The following is a 24,362-nucleotide window of genomic DNA, read 5'->3' on the forward strand; positions in this document are numbered from 1 at the left end:
CCTTGGCCTCCTGGGGCACAGCAGTTCCCTTGCCTTTGGGAACTGGGGATGTCCTGCAGAGCTGGCAGTGGCTCTGGGTTTCCGGTACTTGAAGCGATGTGCACAGAGCTGTGTCCTGCTGGGGCCTCCTCCAGCTGTGCTCTCTCTCATCCCATAGTGCTCTATGGACTGGCAGTTCATAGTGTTTGCTGTACAGCAGCTCTCCAGGCAGCCTTACTGCGAGGCCACCACCTGCTGCAGGTTCCCGTTGTGCTGCAAACCATTCATGGGAAGCGGAGCTGGAGGAGGTGGAGGGGTGAATAAGGAACTGGGCATTTCTGAATGAGTCTGTTGGTCAGGAACTGGCATCGGGCTCACGGAGCCAGAGTCACTCTGCATAGAAGCAAGATTGCTGCCATCAAAATGAGTCATTTTCTTCTTCATTAATTTTCTTTCTTTGGCTCTGCGATTCTGGAACCAGATTTTCACCTGCAGAGGAGCAGAGGAAATGTTTTTTCAGTCACTGATAGTGTACTAATTGCATGCAATACTGTACACTGTCAAGGGTGGTAGGAACTACCAGTTGTGTGAGGGCCAGCAAGAAAGGCAGTGGCAAACAGACAATGGACTGGTAACAGGCAGGTAATCTTTCCAGTATGGTAATAAAATACTTATTAATAGCTTAATAAAAAGAGGGTTTTTTCAGTGCTAGTTTTATTTTAGGAGGTATTTCTTTATGGAGCAAGCTTTGGGTTTAGGGTGGATTTTTGGTACAAAATCTAACGAAACAGAATCTCGTGTGTCACAGCGATAGCCAAAAGCATCTGAGAATATCTTCACATTGAAAATTATAAACCCTAGTCAGAGCAAGTCAAGAACTGCTAACGGTTTATAAACTGAGGCCCAGAAGTGTTCCTGTTTGGATGCTGCACATCATTTGGGCAGCTCCAACGTGTAAGGCCATGGAAATACACTCCTAAGCAGAATATCACCAATTGGTACTCGCTGTGCAATGTTACTTCCAAGATATGGCATGAGCGGTGCCTCAGTAACTCAGTTCCTTTTATTGCATCGCAGATGGAACCTGACTCTGCTGCTGCTTCCCACCCAGTCCACTGCTTGATGCCACAGCCACTGCCCTGTCACAGGGACGCTGTCGTCTTGTGGGAAGAAGCTCTGCAAAGAGCAAGTTAAATCGTTATTGAGAAATAAGCTCTGTTAACTAGCATCACTTTACTATAACATGCTGTGTAACACAGCAGACAACCTACACTGCCAGTTAACTGCCAATTCTAGATCATTTTTTAAAAGATCTCCCTCTGAGATGAGAGTCATAGAATCATTAAGGTTGGAAGAGACCTACGTCATCAAGTCCAATCATCAGCCCAACACCACCATGCCTACTTGACCATGTCATCTGAACAGTGTGTTGCTCTTAAATGTTACCAAGAACAGACTAAATTAGACTAAACAGACTAAACTCATAAGCTCTCTGCAAAGAACTTATGAGTTTTGATTAGGACAGAACAAGTGAGGACACAAGATGAAGTTGATGAGTAATGGTCAACTGAAAATACAGCAGAACTTGTTCAGGTGTGAAAGGGTGAACGTTCTATGCCACCTGAAATGTCTGCAGATGTGAATCCCCAGTACTGGATTTAGAGCAGTGCACACCAGCTTATCTCTGGAAGTGGCTCTGTGTTGTGTCTATCTCAGTGTAATGGGTCAAGCTACCTCATTCAGATATGTTGTGTTTTCTTGTTGGTTTTCAGATGGCAGAGGAAAAACTTCTGTCACCGTTTTCTATAACCCAAAGAAAAATCAGTGGTTTGCTGAGAAATAGTGATTTGTTTCATTATTCTTTGCTAGAAGCTAGAAAGGGAAAGAGAATGATGATCAGAAAGGTGGTAAAACAATAAGAAGCGATAACATCCGTGGCTACTAGGTTGTGTTTTAAAAGAAAACCAGTGCTGAAGTCCCACAAAACATCTTAAGGAGTCTCTGACAGTCTCGGTGTTATCCCCGAGGCATTATTATTCCCATTTTAGAGCTGAGGAATTCAGGTACATGCAAAGCTTGTGGAAACTGTAATGAGGTCTCTTAAATCTCAGGCTACCATGTGAGACATTTGGCAGTGTGGTTTGTTGTCTTAGTTTCCAGGATATTGTTCGAGTCCCAAATGATGTTTCCCAAAACCAGTCTCAAATGCTATCAGACCTCTTGCATTCTTATCGTGCTGAGAGCTGTTTCACCCATGTGTGAAAAGACGAAACAGTCTGAAAACCAGACTAACATCTGTTTCAGAATTCCCCTCTTGCTTCAGCGTTCTTACCTGCCTTTGAATTTAGAGTTTTGCTCTGGATTTTTATTACACAGGGATGCAGAATCTGCAGCAGAGATCCAGAGAGAATGATAGTAGGCAATTCAAGGTTGCCTGCCAGTTACCAGACGGCTACAAGCCAATATAGGTCTGTAATGCAAGACTAGGAGCAAACATGGTCACTGGCACCTCTCTGACTTGTTCTTCACCTGCTGCCCTCCTGCCTTTTGGAATTTCTTTTTCCACTGTTCAGTTGTAGGATTAACTCTTGCCCCGATGTCTAATTTTCTCTCTTCTTTCTTGTCCTATCTACCTCCTTTATTTCTGTATCCTTCCTATATTAGCAGTGCTTCATTTTGCATTTTCGCTTCTGTAGATATTACATCTTTCGTTCCTTGTCTAACCAATTGTTCTTTGTCCTTTTTGTCTTGAGATATTCCTTCTAGTGTCCTGGCTGGGATTTTAGCATAACAAGGAGAAAAACTTTTCCAGAAAATCTTTGCAGGTTTTTGGCGGAGTGCAGTGGGGTTGAAGTAGGGCAGTGTGTGTTCAGTCATGGTTATGCAATGGGATTGTTTCATTCATGTGTATAAGGGAGGTGTAGGGAGTACAGATCAGGTATTCCCTTCTTAATCTTATGTGTTCATAGGCTTTATGCGTGGGAATTAATTTCATTCATGACATATATTGGTGCTGAAAAAAGGCAAGCATTGCAAAAACCGTGGCCATGTTTCCCCCCATGTTGACAATATATGTCAAAGAAATATATTGCATCTTTTTCCTCTCATGAATTCAACTGTACTGAGACAAAGGGGTTTTCAGGAATTAGCATTGAACTAGGAAGTTTAGAGTAAATATTGCTGGTTGTTTACAGGAGCAGGGTCATAATTTTTAAACTCAGCATAATGAAGTGAGGTTATTAATGTTTTAACAGCCAGCAAAAAGCCATACAGCATATTTTTATACCCACTTGAAATAATCTTCATTTTCAATAATGAAATACTTGCGTCCAGCAGCAGATTGAGAAATAAGTGCAAAATGGGTATTTGCTGCTTGATTTCTCTCAGCTCTTTCAGCACGGGCTGTGTACGATAGGTTCAACTTGGATGGGCAGTGCTGTAATGAAGTGGGTTTGGACCTGTCCCTGCTCAGTAGAGCTCATAAAACAACGGCGAGTCAGGCATGATCTTCAGTGAATAATACTGAATAATACAGGACCGAGAAATCAGTGCTGTGCCGGGTTGCAAATAGACAAGGCCAGAAACAGGCTTATCGTGTTCTGAGATCTGTTCGGGGAGGTCCTGCAGTAAAGCTTTTAACTGTCTTGCTGCTGTCTTCAGTGTTGTGCCTCAGGAGCTCCCGAGGGACACCCAGGGGTGCTCAGCCGTGATGCGAGGCCTTTGTGGGAGACCCTGCCTGGCACCTCGTCTCCATGGCTGGTGTGAGGCAGCAGAAGGTCTCGAGAGCCAGAGGTTACCGGCTTGCTTCGCTTTGGCAATGGCTGGCACTGGGCTGAAGAATGTGGCACAGAGGGGTTCCAGAGCAACGATTGTGTGTCTTTTGACCAGAAACGGTTGTGTTTTGACTGACGAGGTGAGAGTATTTGAGAGAATCTGGAGGGGGTGAGGGGAAATAGGCATAGGAGAAAGGTGTAACACATACATAGGAAATCTTTAACAAAAGATAAAAGGCAGACAAAGAAACAAATACCTTCAAATGTCCTGGACATACCTGAGCTCAGCACTTCCATTCTGAAGGTAACCCTGTTGAATCTGTTATGGGATAACAGATGTTATCTGTGTGACCCTGTTGGATCTGTTACAGGATTCCCATTGACTGCAGCAGAACCGGGACTTCTGCTTTATCAATTTCAGCAAAAACTTCTCTCTGCCACTGCTACCCCAATAAAACAGAGAGGGTGTGTCAGTAGTTCTAAACTCTTGTTTCTGAGAACTGTGGGTAAGACTGGTGTTTGCTTTGTCTGTGCTGTTGCAGGGTGCTGCCGTTTCACTATGAGCGCTGAAGCAGTGCTGATGGGCTTTTTAGAAATGAGTGCAGGCCATTCAGGGGGACAATTTGAGTTCCTACCCTGTAAAGGGAACCTTGTCACATCGTTTGGGTATTGGAGGCATTAGATTTTTGTGTTCTCAACCAGTAGGGCTATGTCCTCCTCAGCAATAACAAATTCAAAGGCAATCCTGAACGGGTGATCCATACTCTACCTGTCTCTCAGAAAGCCTTAGGTTTGCAGCAAGTTCAGACTTCCTCCTGATTGTAATGTATCTGTTGTAATGAAATTCCTTCTCTAATTCTAGTCTCTGATGATCTGTGTAAACCACGCGGTACTTCTCTCTTGTTCTTGTTTTACCTGTGTTGAAAGAAGAACACATTGCTTCAAGCTAGGATTTTTTAACTTTAGTAACACAAAATATCTGGTTTTACATTTGAAAATGTTTGTGGGTGTTTTAGGCCTGATTCTCTGTGCCAGAGTAACTTACCCAGAGTAACTCCCTGGACTGCTGTGGACGCAGGCTTGATTTACAACACAAGAGGTTCAGACCATCAGATTTTGGGTTTGCTCCTTAGTAAAGAGGTGATAAGATGCTTCTCATATCCTTTATCACCCCTGTATTATCATTAGGGAGAGGGATAGTGTTCTTGTTAAGAACAAGGAGCCAGGAAACCTGGTTTCTGTTCCCAGCTCTGGTGCAGGCTTCCTGTTTGGTGTGGAATTGCTCTGTCCCTAAAGCTGGTACACTGCTACCTGCTTCAGAAGGAAATGATGAAGGAGCTTTTACTGCATAGAAAATACTGACAGCTTCCAATGTTCCTCACTTCTTGTTGCTATAAAAATCAATACAATATTGTGATTGTTACTGCAATTTGGAGGTTGTGTTGCTCCTTCAAGTCTGGCACAGTCTGTCTGTGGCTTGATAATAGCACAGGGAGTAGTAACAGATTTTCAGGTGACAATAAAAAGAAAGCAGTACTACTGAACAAAGGACATTGAACAAGGGTAGGACTGCAGCGTCTGTTACTCTGCAGGCAGCACTTCTGCGTCCTCTCAGCTGTGGGTGCAGAGGCTGAAGCAGATGCAGCTCAGTGGTGTCTGGGTGGTTACAAGGTAATGGCATATGACAGGAGCCGGTGAGCACAGATGCCAGTAGCTGAGATTTTAGGGGTTCCATACAGGATAATTTCTGAGGACAGTGTTGGCATTAGTGAAAGAGAATTGCGAATGAGACAGACACTGATGCTGCCTTTCTCACCCACAATACAGCAAAGATCAACACTTGCTTAAAACCAAGGCCCGGGAGCCCCAGCCTAAGGTCTTCATTTTTGAAAGGCTGGATCATTGTTGTGCTAACACCAGTGTTACCTGTTCCCTAACCACAGTCTGACCCTTTTTTTTTTTTGTGCTTCCTTCTCTGTTTATGTTTATATGAACATTCCTTCACATTTTCTATTTAGATTGCGACCTCTCTGGGCCAGGAGATCTACTTTTAGTTGGGTGGTTATTTTGCAGGCCGTTCTGCTGTGATACTGAGGGTGAATCACTAGGTGAATTGTGTCCTTGGTGGTCGCTACATCAGAACAGCCCCCTTGGGTTCAGGATCTCTCAGATGATGCACAGAACTCAAGGCACATTGTGGCCGGCTGACTGTAACCGGCTGCTGGTGCTGCAGGTGTCACTTCATACAGCAGCTCGCGTTTGCTGACAGAGCTTTTTCTGAATGTATGCATGCTTAGCTCTTCAAAGAACAGGTTCCTCAGACTCACGATGACTGCACTCCTAGTAAGAGCAGCTAATTTTGAGTGGAAAGGACTGGAATAGATTTTCAGGCAGGGAGCTGGTCCAGTGTCAGTCTCTGAGTAGATCCCCATGTCATGACATGGCACAGCACCCCAGAAAAAACAGTTTCCCCAACAAGAGAGGAGAGCTGAAGCTTTCCTCTGTCAGTGCGGTCACAGGCCCAATTTCTGCCCAGCCCCTCCTTCCAGCTCCTCTTGCTTTTGAAGCTGAAGTCACACTCAGAGCAGAATCTGGAAGTAATTCATCCTTTAATTTATGATTTAGTTTTGTGGGTTAGTGCTTTTTCCCTCAACAGTGGACGCAAATGCGATGTCTCTTGGCTTTAATAGCTAAACATGGTTAAAGTTCACCTTGCCTCCCACTTGGTGCTCGCACTGTGTGGTAATGGCTTGAGGGTCATCTCACTTTTTTCTGTCCCAGCATGTGGCAGTCGGGACTTCACTAGTTAAGATTTTTGGCTCACCAAAGTATGGTTTGCATTGGAAGTTTCTGCAAGCTCTGCTCCTTTTTGTGCTGTTTGTGTACATCCTAGATACAGAGATGTGGAAGTCCTGGTCAGTGCAATGCTGTAAACACCTCTGGTGGTGGGTGATAACTAGTTCACCCTACATGACAGCGTTTTAGGAGTTTTCCCAGGCTTGGAGAACAAGGTCTACATCACAGTTTGATGCTTCAGCTTCCATGCTCCATGGTGTTCAATCCTGGGAAAGCACTAGACATTAACAGTGAGTTTACAGTGCTGTGAGAATTGAGGCCATCAGCCTGTTTACCTGGACTATTCCAACAGGAAAAATAGATTTGTGTGTGTTTGTGTTCATTCCTTAAGCTGGGGTTTGTGCTCAGTCCATGCAGGGAAACCTCCCTTTGCCTCAGATCTGTTACCTTCCCTGTGAGGGGGCTGCTGTGCTGTGCTTGGCTGGGGCAGATACACATGACATTCTTGTTTAGCTTGCTCACCGTGGAGAACAGAAAGCTCCAGGGAGATCTTAGAGCAGCTTCCAGTACTGAAGGAGCTCCAGGAGAGCTGGGGAGGGCCCCGTGATCAGGCAGTGCAGGGAGAGGATGAGGGGGAATGGTTTTCAGCTGAAAGAGGGAAGATTTAGATTACACATTAGGAAGAAATGTTTTGCTGTGAGGGTGGGGAGGCCCTGGCCCAGGTTGCCCAGAGCAGTGGTGGCTGCCCCATCCCTGGAGGGGTTCAAGGCCAGGTTGGATGGGACCTCGGGCAGCCTGATCCAGTGGGAGGTGTCCCAGGGGGTGGAACTGGATGGGCTTGAAGATCCCTTCCAACCCAAGCCATTCCATGATTCTATGACATTCTCATCTCAGAGGCATTTCTATCACTGGGAAACTGTAGTGAAAGCAGAATTAGCCCAATTATGTTTACACTGATAATCGAGTGAAAAGTGCTGTTAATTGTACAACATTATGGTAAGAATTTTAGAGTCTCTAAAGAATAGTAGTGACTCGGTTCAGCCCACGAAAATGCTAGGACATTTGTTTTCATTCATTGGAAGTGTAAATTGTTTGTTTAACATATGGTCGCCTGGGGTGCTTTAATGCCTCGCCTGGTATTTTGTAACTTTTGATCTCTCTAGCCTTGGGTTTGGTTAGGTTTTTACCTCCTTAAATGAGAAATCGAGGTCATTCTATGGGACAAGATAGATGTTTAAACTGTTCCTTAGGCTCTTTTGTGTTGTTAAGATGGAGTGAACAAAAGAGCAACAAGGTGATCTTATCTTGAAATCTATTCTCATTCAGAAGCCAGAGACAGATATCAGATGTTCTTCTATGGCCAAAATAAGGGGGTAAACTTCAAGATAAGCCTTCCTGTTTCTGGTTTGAAGTGCTTAAACCCTTATTATCTGAGTAGGAGAGAGTTGGGAATTTTGCTTTTTAAACTGGAGAAGAAATTAAATGTATATGGAAAACAGAACTTTCTCCCATTAAATCCTTTGTTTTCATATCAGTAGCTTTCAGTGTATTTTTGGTAGGAATGATAATATTGGGTTTCTCTTTGAAGGAAGATTGGGAGCTTTCATATCTAATTCCTTTCTTTAAAGTAAGTTAAGAGAATAAAGTAAACAGTAGAAAAGCAAAAGGAGAACATTTCCTTCCTAAAAGTCAACAACAATCTGAGAAAGATTCTCTATGATTTACCGCATAATTCTTGTCTTTAATAATTTGATTTGTTGTGTAGAGGAACACACTCTGTCAGAGACAGCAGAGGGAGCTGAGATCTGCCAAGGTGGAGAGGACTCTTAGTTCTGGCAGTCTATTTCAGTCTGTTAGGCCTTCACCCAGACTCTCATTGATGTCCCTGGTGCCTTTTTCAGATGCTGGGTCAGGATGAGCCTGCATATGGTATTTCCTTGCAAAGACAAAGCACGCTTCTATTTGCCAAAGTTAACAAACAGCAGCAACAAAACCTATTGCTAAACCGTTTGGGCCTTGAGGCTCTGAATTCCATCTGTTAAATGGAATAGATCCATAATCTTGCATTCTGAGTCAAATCTTGCAGACCTTCTGGTTTTATTTACAGTGGTGCAGTTTATTTCAGGAGCAGTATTACCTGAGTCACATCTGAGGTGGTACTAATGAACCCACCCCAGAGACAGCAGAAGGGCTGTTCTCCACTTTCCAGCCTTCTTTAGGAGATAATGGTAGAATTTAATGATGAACGATAACAGTCAATATTTTAATTCAGTTCTTTAGGCATATCCTGCTTATGTTACTCACTTAGGTGAGTGAAATTACCAACATTTAACTTTCTGCAATCGTAATTAATCTGTTAATGACAGATTATTGGTTTAAGCAGCAATATCATGTGAATTTTGTTGGCAGTGCATTCTGCCACAGACAGTTGTACCATGGAGCTGCAAGTGGTTGGAGAGGTTGTTGGCAGTTGGTGGTAGAGATATGAAACACAGGAGCTTTGAAGCAGCTACCTTTGCAGTGTGCCTGCCTTTGTGTGGGGAGGGGGGTTTCTGGCATGAATGAGCTGTTCCAAAACAGAGAGTCCTGTCAAAACGCTGTTTTGCCAGCAGTGACTGTTGAAGAGTACCTTTGGAAATAGGACACTACAGGCTTGGCAAATTTCTCCTGAGCTGCAGTTTAACAATCCTGTTCCATCACACCCACTCCAGCAATTTTTGTGACTGGCCAAGTTTTGGGTTGGGGGAAGGGAACAGCTTCCCATTGGCCATAAAATTCACAGAGCATTTCTTCTGAAGACAATAAAGCTGGGAGAAGGCCTCTTTATTTGCTGTGAAAATCATCACCCTTTCCGGCAATATAACTCCTGAAGAAAAGAGGGAGAAGGAAGAGACAAGAGTGCATATCAAAGCAAAGAGAAGTGTTGAAAGGGTCTGTTGCCTCAATATGACAGATAGGCCTCAAAACCTCAGACAATGTAGGCCAGGAAAGGTAAAAAAAACCCCACCATCGGACCTCACAACTAGTTTACAAAGCAAAATACATTAGCATTAGAACTAGCCTGGCCCCTCCTTCAGTGCCTCTTAACTTTTCAGGAATACTCTTTGTCCAGTGGAACTGGTGTCGTTCATAACATCCAGAAGCTGCCTAAGTTAGGCAGAAGATGTTTTATCGTAGAACGATGTGGGATTACTGTCAGATTACTTACTAAGCATCCCACAGTTTAACACTGTTTCAGGGGAGCTAATGTCCGTACTTGATGACTGGAGGTCCCTTTAAATCACCTTAAGAAACAGCTTTCTGGCCTGAAGGTATGTTCAGTTCAGATCTGCATCTTTATGTTAGCTCAGAACTGAGAGAGAGCTTAGTGCTAGGTTTGGAGTTTATAAAGATAGGGACTGCCAAAGAGCAGCTCTCAGAGTTTCATTTTGGGACTATCTCTGAACATTTATGCACATTAAAAGGGTAGAAAAAGCAAGAAGCAAATTCTCCCCAGTACAATTTAAGTGCCTTCAGTGAAGGTTGAAATGGAAGTAATTTTAAATGTTCTGAAGATGGACATTGTGCTGCATGTGCTGCTCTGCAAAGCTAAATTAAACACACACTGCCATTGTGTTACAAACTGTTCCATGGATCCAGTCCTGCATAATTTAAGTGAGAACATCCCTGCTAGCAGCGTTATTGTGATGAGCAGGGCCGTTCATTGGTACAAAGCTGGATGCAAAAGGTTTGTGAAATATGGTGAAATTCAGTGTTTGTGTTTTCTGCTGGGTCTTGATCATTTGTTCTCGTTATGTGTGTTCAGAGGATTCATGCTGAAAAGAGCAGAACAGAATCATAGGATTGGAACCTTCCAACAGATTTAAAGAATTTTCACTCTGTTCTGATTTACATTTAAAACTCTAATATTTCCATTTTGGAATATGCTATTCTGCTGTTCTGTAGTAAAGCTCTTCGGCTAACTTCTGGCCTTGGCTTTGCAAGTGTAAACTTTGCTGTTCACCTTCATCATCCAGAAGTGACTGAATCCAAAACAGAGGAATTTTGATCACCCTCAAGCAATGACTGGGCAGACTGCCCTGCATGGATTTGGTTTGGCAGAAGGACCCAGCCTGTAAACGGTGGAAGGGGATTCCTAATGGCAAGGGCAGGGGAAATCCTGTTGCCAGTGACTACAGAGACTAAGAAGCAATTGGTTAATGGAACTCTTTTCCAAGTGTTGTGTTTTCTTTAGGCATTCAGCATTTTGCAGGAATGGCTTCTTAAGAGGCTTGTTTCTCTTCCTAGTTTCAGAGAATATAACCTCTTCCTTCCTCACAGATGAGATGCTGTGTGGTTACAGTGCCTTTGGTAGAGGTGCTATCAGTGCCTGCCATCAGCACCGCTGAAACTGTCTCTTAGAGTGAACTACTTTTGAACAGGAATGACAGGAGAGTTGTCATCTGTAGGAAAAGTCTCTGCTCAGAATTAGTTTATCTGTTTCAAAACTTCTTCCCTCCCGGTTTAATGGTGATGTAAGTGAAGACCTTGTGCTGTATGTTCAGCCATGTGAGCAAGGTCTTGTGGCTGCTGGAACCGCCTGGCAGTTCGCTGTTCAAACTCACTGTTTTGGGCACAGCTTTTTCACAGATGTGTGCTGTTTTCTATGAAGGGAGAAAGTCGAGTCTGCTCCTGCATGAGTGACTGCACACCTCTGTGGAAATACTGAGATCAACGGGATGAGATTGAGAACTTATTCTAAGGTAGCTTTATTCTGCTTCCCATCAAAGAGTTCTCCTGTAACTGTGCTCTGTGTGTGTGTGGCACTGCCACCTCAAATCCCTAGGTGTCTTGGCTTTGTTCTCTCCTCTGTTACGATTGCCAGGTGCCTTGGCTTTGCTCACCCTTCCAGTCTGGTGGTTTAGGAGAGAGGACAGGAACAGTATAAGGGTTAGAGAAAGGTCTTTTTCCAGCAGTGTACCTGGGTGAAAATACTCAGTAGTCAATGTGTTCCTTCTCCGAGTGTTCTCAGTCAAAACACACTTATGTTCTGTATCCTTAACATCCCTAAGAACCCAGTGACCAGGCATTGGATCCTGCGGGCACTGCATTTAGGATCAAGTCCCAGTCCCTCCAGTTCTAAAGCTGCAGGGACAAGCATTCAGACATTCTTTAGCCAGAGAGAGAATGATGGATGAAAGCCTTGTTAGGTCCTTTCTGCGGGAAATGCATTCCAGTAACACTACACTAGGATGATAGCATCACATGAAGTGCTGAGATCTCCAGTGGTTTCACGTAGCATAACATCATAACTTCACTAAACACCAGTTGCAGACATGGCTTTATATTGGATGTTGTTTTTAAAGTTACAGAGTAAGGCTTGAAATAATTGTTCCAAATTAGTTGTGTAGATGACAGAGCACCAAGAAACACACAGGGCATGAGGCAGTGGTAGGGGTTTCTGTAAAGGGTTTTGTTACCTGTCAGGTGATGAGGCCACAGAGCACCAACAGGGGAAGCTAACCAGGAAACCTCTGGAGGTGCCATTGGTGCTGGGCTTTGTTTCTCTAGTTGTTATTCAGACTGCACTATGTCACTAAAACCTCTGGGAAGAGTCTCTCCCCATCCTAAAGGGGTAAGGCTAGAGGAACATTCTTGCATGCTTTCAACGATACCTTGCAAAAATTGCTTGCCTAATGATTACTGTTTCCTAAGTTAAATATTATTATTGGTAACTAGTATTTTGCAACAAGTAATGAACAAATAATAACATTCATCTAATTAGTTTCTGTTCTAATTACTGCAGGGAAGTCTGAGCCTCAGTTTTTCCCTCTTTAAAGTAACGGCTCATATCTATTTCACAAGGAAGGAAAGCTAATAAATAGTAGGTGATTCCTTCACTGTTGCCTGTGCACACCCTTGACTGAAATTCCTACGGTTCTTGCCAGAAAGTAGTGCTCAGTGTATGTAGACAGCTTTAGGGATGTAAAAAGCTTTGGGTTCCAGCAAAGAAAAGGCTGGGGATTTTAATCAGGATCCAGAAAACAACACTAGCCCTTGCAGTCAGCCTCAACACACGTTTGAGGTCACTCACAACTCCTGCGTGCTCAGAGCGGATCGCTCAGTCTGACCTTGCTGTGAGTAGGGATTGTAACAAATTATTTTATTGTTCAGAAAATGGGGAAACCCGAAAATGCTCTTGCTTTTAAACTGAGGACAAGGAACGGGTGAAGCAAAAATCACCAGCTCTGGTGAAGCAGATCTATTGGCGTTAAGCATTCCTGGGCTGGCAAAAAAAATAAGAGAGGAAGAAGCAGCAGGGCAAATTCTTGTCTGGATTTTTCCCTAAAGCATGACCCAGTGCCTATTAAATGTCTGGACAGGCTCCCACTGTCTTCAGAAGGACTCAAATTGGACCATGGGTACATGGGAGGGTACGATCCTACGACGTGTTGATTTCTTCAGTGCTTTTGGAGGAGAAGATGCTCAATAACTTGTTAGACCATTCCAGACAGGCTCCCAGCGCCTCTTATGATTGCTCTGACCCATCCAGGCTTGAAATGCGGAAATTCAGAAGCATGCTGCTCAGGCAGGCAGTTAGAATGTTATTGTCTATTGCTCACTCTCTAGATATTATATTTGTATATTATATAGATGTCTCTCTCTCTCACACAGTGCCCCCACTAGAAAAGGACAATGCAGACAAATCAAATTGGGTCTTTCTCTCAGAGAGGATGCAATTTAAGTCCACAGGAGCAAGAGGCAGTTGGGTAAAGCAGAAACCAGAAGTGGTGGGGTTTTAGCAAGTATTCTGCTATCTGTAAATCACATTGTTTTGAGCAACTCCCTTGGTCTTGTCAGGACTACTCAAAAATAAGCTGTGGGTTTTTACAAGATTGGCTCTCTTTTGTTTTGTTTTTTTTTTTTTTTTTGGTAGAATTCAGTGAAGAACAAAGAGGATTTAAAAAAAAACCCAACTGCTCTTTCATTCCCCCTCAAACTCTTGTTCACCCAGAGTAAAAATCCACCTACGACCTCTGTGGACTCCCTGTGTGCTGAAGTTGTGGTCAGCAGGAGTGAGGATGGCTCAGTCTGTCCATACCAATTTGATGCGTTATTTTAATGCTTTCATTTTGCTAAAGCATGTTTTAAGTACTTTCCCATCAGAGATTTATTCAGTACTTGCTTGGAAAACTGTTCTTTCCAGGCATGTGCGGAAGAGAGCTGGAGTGGGAGGAAAGGATCCTTCCTGGGATGTGACAGTGAAATACTGAAAGTGTCTCCTTAGGGGAGGCATTGAGCATCCTTAATTTCTGCTGATCTTGTTGCATGTCAGAGCTGCTCAGCACTTCAGAGGGTCCGATACTTCTATATAGTGGGTTGTGCCTCTGTTCATTTCAGGCAGTTTTCCCTCTTTTTCATGTCCTTCTCCCATTTCTTGTTTCACATTTTTTTTCTATTCTCACACGGCACAGATTTTTTTTTTTTTTAATATTTTTTTCTGTAGTCCCTCATCGCAATCAAACAGAACCTTTTCCTCATGCTTTATGCCTTATTTTTGCTGGTTAAATATGATTGAAGAATTGTTTTGTGCTCGTCAGCTACCATGCATTGGAGACTGATCTGTAACTGTATTAACTGATTGTGTTACCATGGATCTTTGTATTCCTGCATATTAGGAGAGTTACCGTTGCAAAGCAATGCAAGCCTTTCCTTATCATTCGTCTTTTAAAGCACCGACTCATTGTTTGATCTTGCACATCTCATTCCATTTCAGTGGCCTGAGGTTTAGAGAGGTTCTTTCTAATACAAAGTGTTATTTTCACGCCCCTCCCGTATATGTTTTACTTGAACTTTTCATCTGCACTCTAAAACTTGAGGAAAACAGGCAAAGTACTGGTGGTGGTGAAATACAGTACGATAATGATTTCTCTCTACAGACCTGCTGCTTTGTTCCAATCTACAGGACTCCTATTAAAAGCAGTTATTTGATATCACAAATTTTTAATATCTGCAGTGAAAATACTTCACTAAGGACATTGCTTTTCATTTGCCTGAGAGGTAAAGGTCATGAAAGAAACGGAAGGAATAGTCAGCTGATCAAATCCAGCATCCCATAATTGAACCAGTATTTAACTGCTAGCACAAGAATCCTTCAGAGCAGTTTGGACTTTTCTGTATGCTTCCCTCTAAACAGGGAACCTGCCAACCCCTGCCCCCAGCAATGCAAAAAAAGTTAAATCTCTTCTCAACACAAAGCGTTAGTGCCCTCCTACCTGTAGAAGTGGATTGCACCGTTTTCCTCATCCACTCGTAAGAGCTGTGCCTTTGGCTGCTGGGAGAGATTTGCTGTGCATTAATTGTTTCTACAGGCGGCAACCCCCCAGCTCCAGCAGGATGAAGGGAGCTGTAATCAGCAGAGCTGTAGGAGACCTGGGCAGGAGGCGAGCCATTGAGCTGTGCCGCAGCCACCGTGCTGGAAGGTCCTGGGCCGTAAGCGTTCCAGTCCTCCCTCTGTGGGCCGTAGTGAGATCCCCAGGCTCCCGCCGGCTGTCCATGGGCGTCCAGAGTTGGCACATGATGATATCCCATGTAATCGGAATAGGCTGGAGTAGACACAAAGTTCTGCACTGGCAGGTTGCTGTTACCCCTCGCAGATCCTGGGTACATGCTGGTCTCTTTATCCAAAAGGTAACTCACATACATGATGCTCACAGCCTGGCTTTGTCTTGCTGGGGCATCCTGCTCCTCACAATTTGCTTGATCTCTCTTCCCCTCCTCTTTCTTTCTCTCTCCTTTCTAGCCCTGCCTGGCTCTATAAATGACTTAAGCTGGCCCTGATGTCCCTTTACTACACATGATTAACAATGGTTTTACCAGGTGCTGGTGGTAACAGTTTACTAAGGTCCCGCCTGATGTCACAGATAACTGCCTGCCCCAAAATTACATTTGCATTCAAATGAAGGGCTGACCATGCAGGCAACCCCACCTTGCTGCTAGTTCCAGTGCTTCCTTTCTCACAGATCCTTTATGTATTGTCATCCCAGTTTGATACTTTTGAATGTGGTTTGCAGTCTGGTGGTCCTCAGGCAAAGCTGTGTCCGGAGTTACCAGTAACTGCTCTCACACTAACAGCAGCACTTTTCTTGGTCAGTGCATATCACAACCTCGCTCCAGGCACGAGGCTACGGTAACAGCCTGGTTTCTGCCTTCCAGGAGTTCTGTTAGGATGTGTTATATTGTTTATCTTCAACTGAAAACAAAGCACCAGCCCAGTTTAACTCAGCTCTTACCCACTTCCTCACGAGCACCCTTCTTGACTTCAGCTCTTAGTCCATGTGGGAGAGCACTTGGAAACCCCAGTAATCCTGCAGATTTTAACATTACAAAGGGTATACAAGAAGTCTCATAGTCAGTTTGAGCATTTGTTCATACGAATAGTCTTGTTGATGTTAGGCAGCCTATTCATGAGCTGGCTGCTTGCCACAGTGATTGAAGTGTCTCGAGTCTGACTGACCCTGGTAACAGAAAGAGAATCTGTTCTGGAGAGAATGCAGAATTTGTCACTTTCCCTATGCTTGTGTCTTGTTTGTGATATTGAAATGAGTGGTGGTTTTCCCTAAAGGGTTTTCTGTTCTCATTGCTGTGCTTATTCACTTTTCTTAGAAATATACGGAAGAAATTATAGGTTTTTAGCTCAAAAAAAGTAGTTTCCTAACTTTGAGGACCAATCCTGTGTTTGTAACAAATTCCTGTGAGATTGCCTATAAGCAGGAGCGAGGAGAGAAAGTGTTGGTTTCTTTTTTTTAATGAGATAGATCCCTTAGCATTGTCTCTTAATGAGAATTTGCTCTGTTTTCATTCCTGTTCCTTTAATGATGTGGTACTTAATTGCACCTTTATTAATGAACCAACTTGTTAAAGGGATTTTTTCTTAAACAGGTGCAAAGTGTTATGAGTTTTTTCTTTGTTCAGAGGTGTATTTTTTCTTTGAGGGTCTTTTACACTTAAACATCATTGGAGCTTACAGGTTTGTCCTGGTTCTCAGGAGGAAAGAACCACTTTGAACACCTGACAGAGATGTGGCCGGGGCAGTGGAAAAGCCTTTTTTAACGGTCAATTCAGGGCTGTGTGGAGAAGCCCAGGCTGTCTTCTCTGAGCGTTAAAAGTTTTCCTGCTGCACACTTTGGTAAAGCTTGTACCCTTCTACATCTTCCTGTGTGAGTTTTTTGAGGGTGATGTTTTGCTGGCATAATTGTTGAAAGGTATTTTAAAAACCAATAGCTGAGGGGAAGTTGGCAGAAACTGTTTCCTATCCTCCTCGCATTTGTGATCTTATTGTTTCACTCCCATTCCCAATTATCCAGAGTGCTCTGATTGATTGGTAGAATTCAGACTGTATTGAAATAATCATAAAGAAACTTCCTTCATGGCTTGTTGTTGTAACTTGATTTCAATTTCCTTTCCTTCTCCTCAAAACTATTGAAGTCTTGCCTTTTTAAGCATTTCTGTACCTCTCCTGAGTGCGGGTGTACCAATAAATCAGCCAGAGGGAGGAGCGGCATTTCCTCATTCACAGCAACATTGTTCCTGGCCCTCCAGCTGTCTGGAAAATGTTCTGATTATGTTCATTCACAAGATTCTTCCTGCGATCCTTCCTACCTGATAGATCTGTGGCACAAAGGGATGGGTCTTGCTGTGTGGTTGGATCTTAATCTGTTGGATCTGGATCTTCAGTGCTTAGGGTATGCCAGACTGCAGTGTCTGTTCATTCCTTACCCTTGTGCAACTGTGTTATGTGAGAAACATTTTGATCCAGTTTTTCATAGTGGTATAATTTTGTTTATGAAGCTGCTGAAAGGAGTAGTGTTATTCATGTTTATTAGAAAAAAATAGTAATTTGTACACATAAAAATTCCTTCTGATGCTTTCATATAACACATATATTGATATGGGAGGAGACTGTTTTCCTTGTCCTGCGCTGCTGAAGGAAAGTACTTTACAATGTCTGACTGTTTAAATAGACAGTGCTTTACTCCTCTGGCCACACGCTGTGACCACTAAGCAGGAAGCAGCTTCCTTTCCATTCCCAGTACCCCAAGTTGCTCTGATTTCAGCGAACTGTGTTTTTGTTTCCATTAGTCCTAGTCTTTTTAATTTATATCGTTGAATCTGACCTGTTAGTTGAATGATGTGATCTTTTTTTAGACTTTAGACTTAGGTGGGTTTTAGCTGCTGGACTGTGTGAGTAATCACATGCTGGTATACTTCATTGAAACAAAACATTTTCATAGACATAAAGTATAAAGGGATTTGGATTTGAATTGCTTTTCAAGCTTTCTAGCAAGAATATGTGCCAGTAACTGGTGTATCTTGGAGAGATCTGTCTGTATGTACCTGATCCTCTCCAAATCTGCTGTTCTTCTGTCAGAGCTGCTTTGGGAGAAACACTCAGAACTTTCTGCAGCCAGTTGTTAAATCTGTGAAGTTTTTGTACACAGGGCTGTATGCGTACAGCATTTGGAGCTCCTTATTTTGGTGAGTAAAGCTTAAAGTCTGTTAGAAGGTGCTAATATAGTGCATTTTGATATGAAAAAAGTCCCAGTTCCTTCACACAGGCAGTCAGTAGGCAGCTGGTGAGTGGCACATTGCATTTTGTGTACATTGATGCTATGTACAGCACAGTTCAGAATTTGCAACTAACTTGTAGATGTCAAAATGAGAGGAATTTTTGTTCAGGATTTCAGCTCATTTTAAAGAAAATCACCAATATATTTTGAATGCTGAACTCCTCTAACTTGGTGAAATTTAGAACTTCCATTTTACTACTTCTATTATTTTGCCAATAGCCTGCACAATTCAGAATTTAATTTTGCTGTTCTGAATAATGTTCTCTGCAAACATTTTGGCTTGGTGCATGATCCAATGGATTTGTCCAGTTCTGGAATCCCCGGCATAAGAAGGATATAGAATCATCGGAACGGGTACAGAGGAGGCCACAAAGATGATCCAAGGGCTGGAGCACCTCCCATATGAGGACAGGCTGAGAGAGTTGGGGTTGATTAGCCTGGAGAAGAGAAGGGTCCGAGGAGACCTTAGGAGGACCTTCCAGTACCTGAAGGGGCTGCAAGAAAGCTGTGGAGGGACTGTTTACAAGGGCCTGTAGCGAAAGGATGAGCGGGAATAGCTTTAAATTGGAAGGGGGAAGAATTAGATTAGACATTTATGCAGAAATTCTTCACGGTGAGGGTGGGGAGGCCCTGGCCCAGGTTGCCCAGGGAAGTCGTGGATGTCCCACCCTGGAGGTGTTCAAGGCCAGGCTGGATGGGGCCTTGAGCATCCTGATCCAGTGGGAGGTGTTCCTGCATGTGGCGGGGGCTTTGGAACTGGATGGGCTTTGAGGTCCCTTCCAGCCCAAACCATTCTGTGATTCTATGATTCTACGATGCTTTGTAGTGCAGGAGTAACAGTGGCCAAGGAGAGGAGAGATCCCTGCACAGCAGAAGCCTGGAGGAACACAACCGGAATCGCCCGCTCTGTCCTGAGTGTGATTTCCTATAAGTGTGTTTTGAAGGATATAATATCAGCCTTTCCTAGCCTCCTCATCCTCGCTCAACTGTAATGTAGCAAAAAAAAGGGTGGATTCTGATCTAAGTAGTGGACTTGGGTGCCAGATGTCCTTGCATGATGCATGAGTGGTTTCACTACTTAGAGGGCTGTCCTGCAGGCTGGGCATGTCAGGAACAGTGTTCCTTGACTTTGAGTTTTATAAGCAGATATTCTAGAGCAGGTGATGGGTCTGATTCACAAAGGCTGAACAAACAGCAATAGATAGCATCCAAATTCATAACATAAATTTTATTGAGCATGTACAGTCTTTCATCATTCTTTTGTGGATACTGAGGCTAGGAAAGCAATTAAGGTGGAATTAATTGCCTTGTAAAATATTATTCTGTATTCTTAATAGCATCTATTATGTGATAATAAATCCCAACCAGTATCAATATGAAATGAGATTTCTCCAGTTGATTTGTGAAGAGTGCAAATCCAAAATCTCTTAGCTCTGACTAATTCCGTTTTCTGGGCTCATGCTGAGACGCTGAAAGATGAATGGAAATGAGAAATTGTCCTGAATTCTCAAGAAAGGACAGAATTTATGGTTTTGAGAATAGCCCAAACCACCTTCCCTTCTCTGAGCTCTCTGAGGTACATTTTTCCAGTTCCAAATATGAACAGTTTCTTCATTCTGAGGTCAAGCAGCAGCGTCCACCATGGACCCTGCCTTGGAAAACACCTCTTGGGGTGGGTTTATCAGGTGCTGCAAATGACAATGTGATGGCTATGGTTGGAGAGCAGGCAGGAACACTGCAATGCTCCAGTCCACTTTAGTTATTCCCATTCCAGCACACATATGGCTCTTCAGGTCTTTCCTTCCTCATCTCCTCATGCCAGGGAGCTGCTGAGGTTGCATCCTGAGCTGTCTCAGGTTGTGCCCACATTGCTGTCCTGGGATGCAGGCTTTCTCCTGTGCACCCAGTTTCTATCCTACAGACTCACAGAGCTGTGGGGGCCCCTTTGCATTTCTTCAAGCTTTCATTTCCCTCTGCCGAGCAGCAGTGCTCGTTCCTGGGCTGTTCTGTCCCATTCCATCCAATTCACAGAATAACAGAATCATAAAATCACTAGGTTGGAAAAGACTTCTTGGATCATCGAGTCCAACCGTTCTTCTAAGCCCTGCTCTCCCTCCCGTGGAGCGCTGGTGACAGCTAGCGGCGGCCCCAGCACAGACTCACGCTTCCAGGCTTCTGGAAGTTCACTTGTACCAGTCCTGTTCTGTTTACCAGCGTGCTCGGGGGTCCCTAGCAGTGTGGAGTGGGGCCTCGAGCTGCCCCAGCTGTGCTGCACGACTGCCTCGCCTCTCGTGTCATTGGACACGGCATCTTGTCACAAAGCTGGTGTTTCACACCCACCTCATGCTAGCAGAAATATCTCGTGAGGTGGTGACAGTGAAGGATGAAGAGCAGCACTGTAGTGTTTTAGTCTGATATTCTCTATGGAGTAGCTGTGTTTCTAATGTATTTTCATAGAATCACAGTATAGTTTGGGTTGGAAAGGACCTCAAAGTCCATCCAGTTCCACCCCCCTGCCATGGGCAGGGACACCTCCCACGGGATCAGGCTGCCCAAGGCCCATCCAACCTGGCCTCGAACACCTTCAGGAATGGGGCAGCTGCCACTTCCCTGGGCAGCCTGTGCCAGTGCCTCACCACTCTCATGGTGAAAATACACCTTCTTATGTCCAGTCTAAATCTGCCCCTCTCCAATTTATACCCATTGCCCCTCGTCCTATCACTACAAGCCTCTGTAAACAGTCCCTCCCCGGCTTTTCTGGAGCCCCTTCAGGTACTGGAAGATCGCTCTAAGGTCTCCTCAAAGCCTTCTCTTCTCCAAGCTGAACAACCTCAACTCTCTCAGCCTGTCCTCGTATGGAAGGTGCTCCAGCCCTCTGATCATCTTTGTAGACTCCTCTGGACCCATTCCAACAGCTCCATCTCCTTCTGATGTTGAGGATTCCGGAACTGGACACAATACTCCAGATGAGGTCTCACAAGAGCAGAACAGAGGGGCAGAATCCCCTCCCTCGCCCTGCTGGCCACAGTTCTTTTGATGCAGCCCAGGACACGGTTGGTTTCTGGGCTGTGAATGCACATTGGCGGCTCATGTTGAGCTTCTCATCAACCAGCACCCCAAGTCCTTCTCCGAAAGGCTGCTCTCAATCGCATCGTCCTCCATCCTGTATTGAAACCATGGATTGCCCCAACTCAGGTGTAGGACCTTGCACTTGGCCTCACGAGGTTCTCGCAGCCTCACTTCTCCAGCCTGTCCGGGTCCCTCTGGGGGACATCTTGTCCTTCTGGTGTGACAACTGCACCACTCAGCTTGGTGTCATCTGCCATTTTCTTTGTTAATTGGTGTATGTGCTCGTAAAGGAACGATAACAGGTCCCAGGCTGGCACTGCCTGGCTCTGTTGTGTGAAGAGAGAGATAGTGGAGGAGACAGTAAGATGTAGAAGTGAGGTGAAGTGAGATCAATGATTCTCAGTGGTTCCAGCTTGTTCAGTCACCTTGGGCTGAGCAGATAATGTGTGTTCCATATTAATCTGAAAAATGTTAATACAAGGAACGCTCATGACCTCATGGGATAGGATAGAATGTAATGAATGCCACAAAAGAGATCCTGTATGAGGAGTGCAAAACATGAAATCTTTCTTTCATCACTTGTGAGATGAAGTAGCTAACATATGTTGACATCTGTTTAGCCTTTAGAATGGCTGAAGGAAATGGGTGTCTCAGAAGAACACTGAAAACGTTGCAAGTTCTGAAAATAATCTCTCTCTTCCTAACTTATTTTCAGTATGCTCTGTGCTTGGTTGGATTTGTTAACACCTTGCAATGCACTGGCTCTCCTCGGGCGATGTTGAGTCACACTGCTTACGCAGTGTGCTTGGAAGGGGTGAAATCTTTGCAGCCTAACCTAGTAATTTGCTACCAAACATAGGAATTTACTTGGAGGAGGAGAGAAGGAGGGAGCTGCTCCATAAGCTTGCGAGAACAAAGCTCAGAAGTCTCTGTTTGCTGCCTTCATCTGCTTACACATCACTGTTATTGCAGGACCTCAGCTCATCATTTAGCTGCTCATGGGAACAGGAGGGAAAACATAACCCGTAGTGAAGGAGCCTGCTTTCATCAGTTCATACCTGATGTAGCAGCAGCCCTGATACCTCACAAGAGGTTTCAGTCCCTACCAACCCCACCAAGCCTGTGCAATGAGGGCTGCGTATGAACTCAGTGACAGCCGAGTGAAGTAAGTTGTGATCTGGCATCCCAATATTTTGTGTGTATGTGTTTAGCTGGTGGAATCACACATGCCTATAGCTCTTTGAAATTGAGCAGAAACCTTTGTGTTGTTTGTTCACGAATGGCAGAGCTAAAGTAGGGCTGTTACATCCCGGAGGGTGAAATTCTTTTCTCTCCCGTAGTGGTTTTGAGAGCTCTGCGGATGCAGGTCTCTGGGTGCAGGTTCTGTTCTCTGCACCATTGGTACTGGAAGACAGCTGCTGACCACGGACTGGATGTGGAAGGTTTTAACCTAACTCATAGAATCATAGAATCATAGAATCATAGAATCATAGAATCATAGAATAGCTTGAGTTGGAAGAGACCTTAAAGCCCATCCAGTTCCACCCACCCTGCCATGGGCAGGGACACCTCCCACTGGATCAGGCTACCCAAGCCCCATCCAACCTTGCCTTGAACACCTCCAGGGATGGGGCAGACACAACTTCCCTGGTTTTTGCTGCAGGGATCATAGAATCATAGAATAGTTTGGTTTGGAAGGGACCTTAAAGAACATCCAGTTCCAATGCAGAACTTCTCTGGGCAACTTGTTCCAGTGCCTCACCACTCTCATAATGAAGAACTTCTTCCTTATATCTAGTCTTAAATCTGCCCCTCTCCAGTTTATAGGCATGGATGTGTTCCACGAGGTGGCACTTGTGATCCACAGCACAGCCAGAGCCTCGGCGGCTGAGCGGCTGCCCTGGTAACTGCTGCTCAAATCTGGAGTCAGTCATTGACCAGACTAAAAAAGGAGCAACGCAGTGCTGCCTGCAGCAAGTTTCACAGCTCCGTTTAATACGAACATTGATTAAATCCCCACCCCCAACTCGGTGTAACAGTGAATTAGCTCAGAAATTATACCCTCTCTAAATCCTCACACTCATCCTTCTCTGCTGCCCCGCCGATCCCTCCCCTCTCCAACAACACACTCATCAGTTCTCCTTGGAAATTAAACGTCATACTGCTGTCTATAAAAAATAGTTTTATTTTAAGTTGCCGGATACAACCCAAATGGAGCACTGTTATATTTCCTCACTGCTAATAAATGTGAGTGGGCTTCAAACGTCATCGCTTTGCTCTGTGCGATTTTCTAACCAGCTCACCAAGCTCCATTGCCAATGCTCTTCAAGGCGCCGAGTGGCGCAGGAGGTTGGAGTTTGCACAATACAGTGAGCGTGGAGGAAAAGGGCAAAGAAATGAATGAATGAATGAGAAAAACAGGAGTTGCAAAAGGAAAACTGCATGGGGATCTAAGTAGGATTTTTTTTTTGTGTTAAAGTTGTTTGAATAGGGCTGGAGCACCTCCCATATGAGGACAGACTGAGGGAGTTGGGAGTTGAGGCCCTGGCCCAGGTTGCCCAGGGAAGCTGTGGCTGCCCCATCCCTGGAGGTGTTCAAGGCCAGGTTGGATGGAACCTTGGGCAGCCTGAGCCAGTGGGAGGTGTCCCTGCCCATGGCAGAGCAGGGGACTGGATGATCTTTAGGGTTCCTTCCAACCCAAACTATTCTATGATTCTATGAACTTGCCCACTGTTTCCTTTCTGTTTTGGAGCACTTGGCATGAATGAATCTACTTAATGCCTTCTCTAGACACGAGACTAGTGACTGAAACTCCCACAGGGTGGAGTTTAGCTGCACTAAAACTCTGTTCTCCAGCTCTTGTAGCTGCCAGAGTTGTTGGAGTTGCCCTGGAACTTCCAGAAAAAATGGAAGGAAGCACAAGAATTCTTGCTTTGTTTGTTTTGAGGTGGGTAAGCTGTAATCTGTTCAGGATGGAATATAGGTAAGACCCAAGACTGAGGATAGAGGCATGCAAAAGGCCTTGAACACACACGTCTGTAGCAGAGCTGCATTGACTGGCATGGGCTCTGTACTCATCACAGGTCCCTTTACCACCAATAAATACGCTACTCACTGCTACTGATCATTCTTAGAT

The 24,362-nt window shown here is 44.4% G+C and overlaps 1 protein-coding gene across 1 annotated transcript; it reads right to left on the reverse strand.

Annotated features, from left to right (window-relative positions):
• Nucleotides 1-213: 213 nt before the first annotated feature.
• Nucleotides 214-15,233, reverse strand: LOC104063995 (homeobox protein CDX-4). The gene is made up of 3 exons (XM_009566282.2): nucleotides 14,804-15,233; nucleotides 4,522-4,667; nucleotides 214-468 (listed from the first exon to the last, which is right to left on the reverse strand). The coding sequence occupies exons 1-3, from the start codon at nucleotides 15,231-15,233 to the stop codon at nucleotides 214-216; spliced, it is 831 nt and encodes a 276-aa protein (XP_009564577.1).
• Between the last annotated feature and the right edge of the window lie 9,129 nt (nucleotides 15,234-24,362).

This window comes from Cuculus canorus, chromosome 10, assembly GCF_017976375.1.
Source record: "Cuculus canorus isolate bCucCan1 chromosome 10, bCucCan1.pri, whole genome shotgun sequence".
Taxonomy (NCBI): Eukaryota; Metazoa; Chordata; class Aves; order Cuculiformes; family Cuculidae; genus Cuculus; species Cuculus canorus.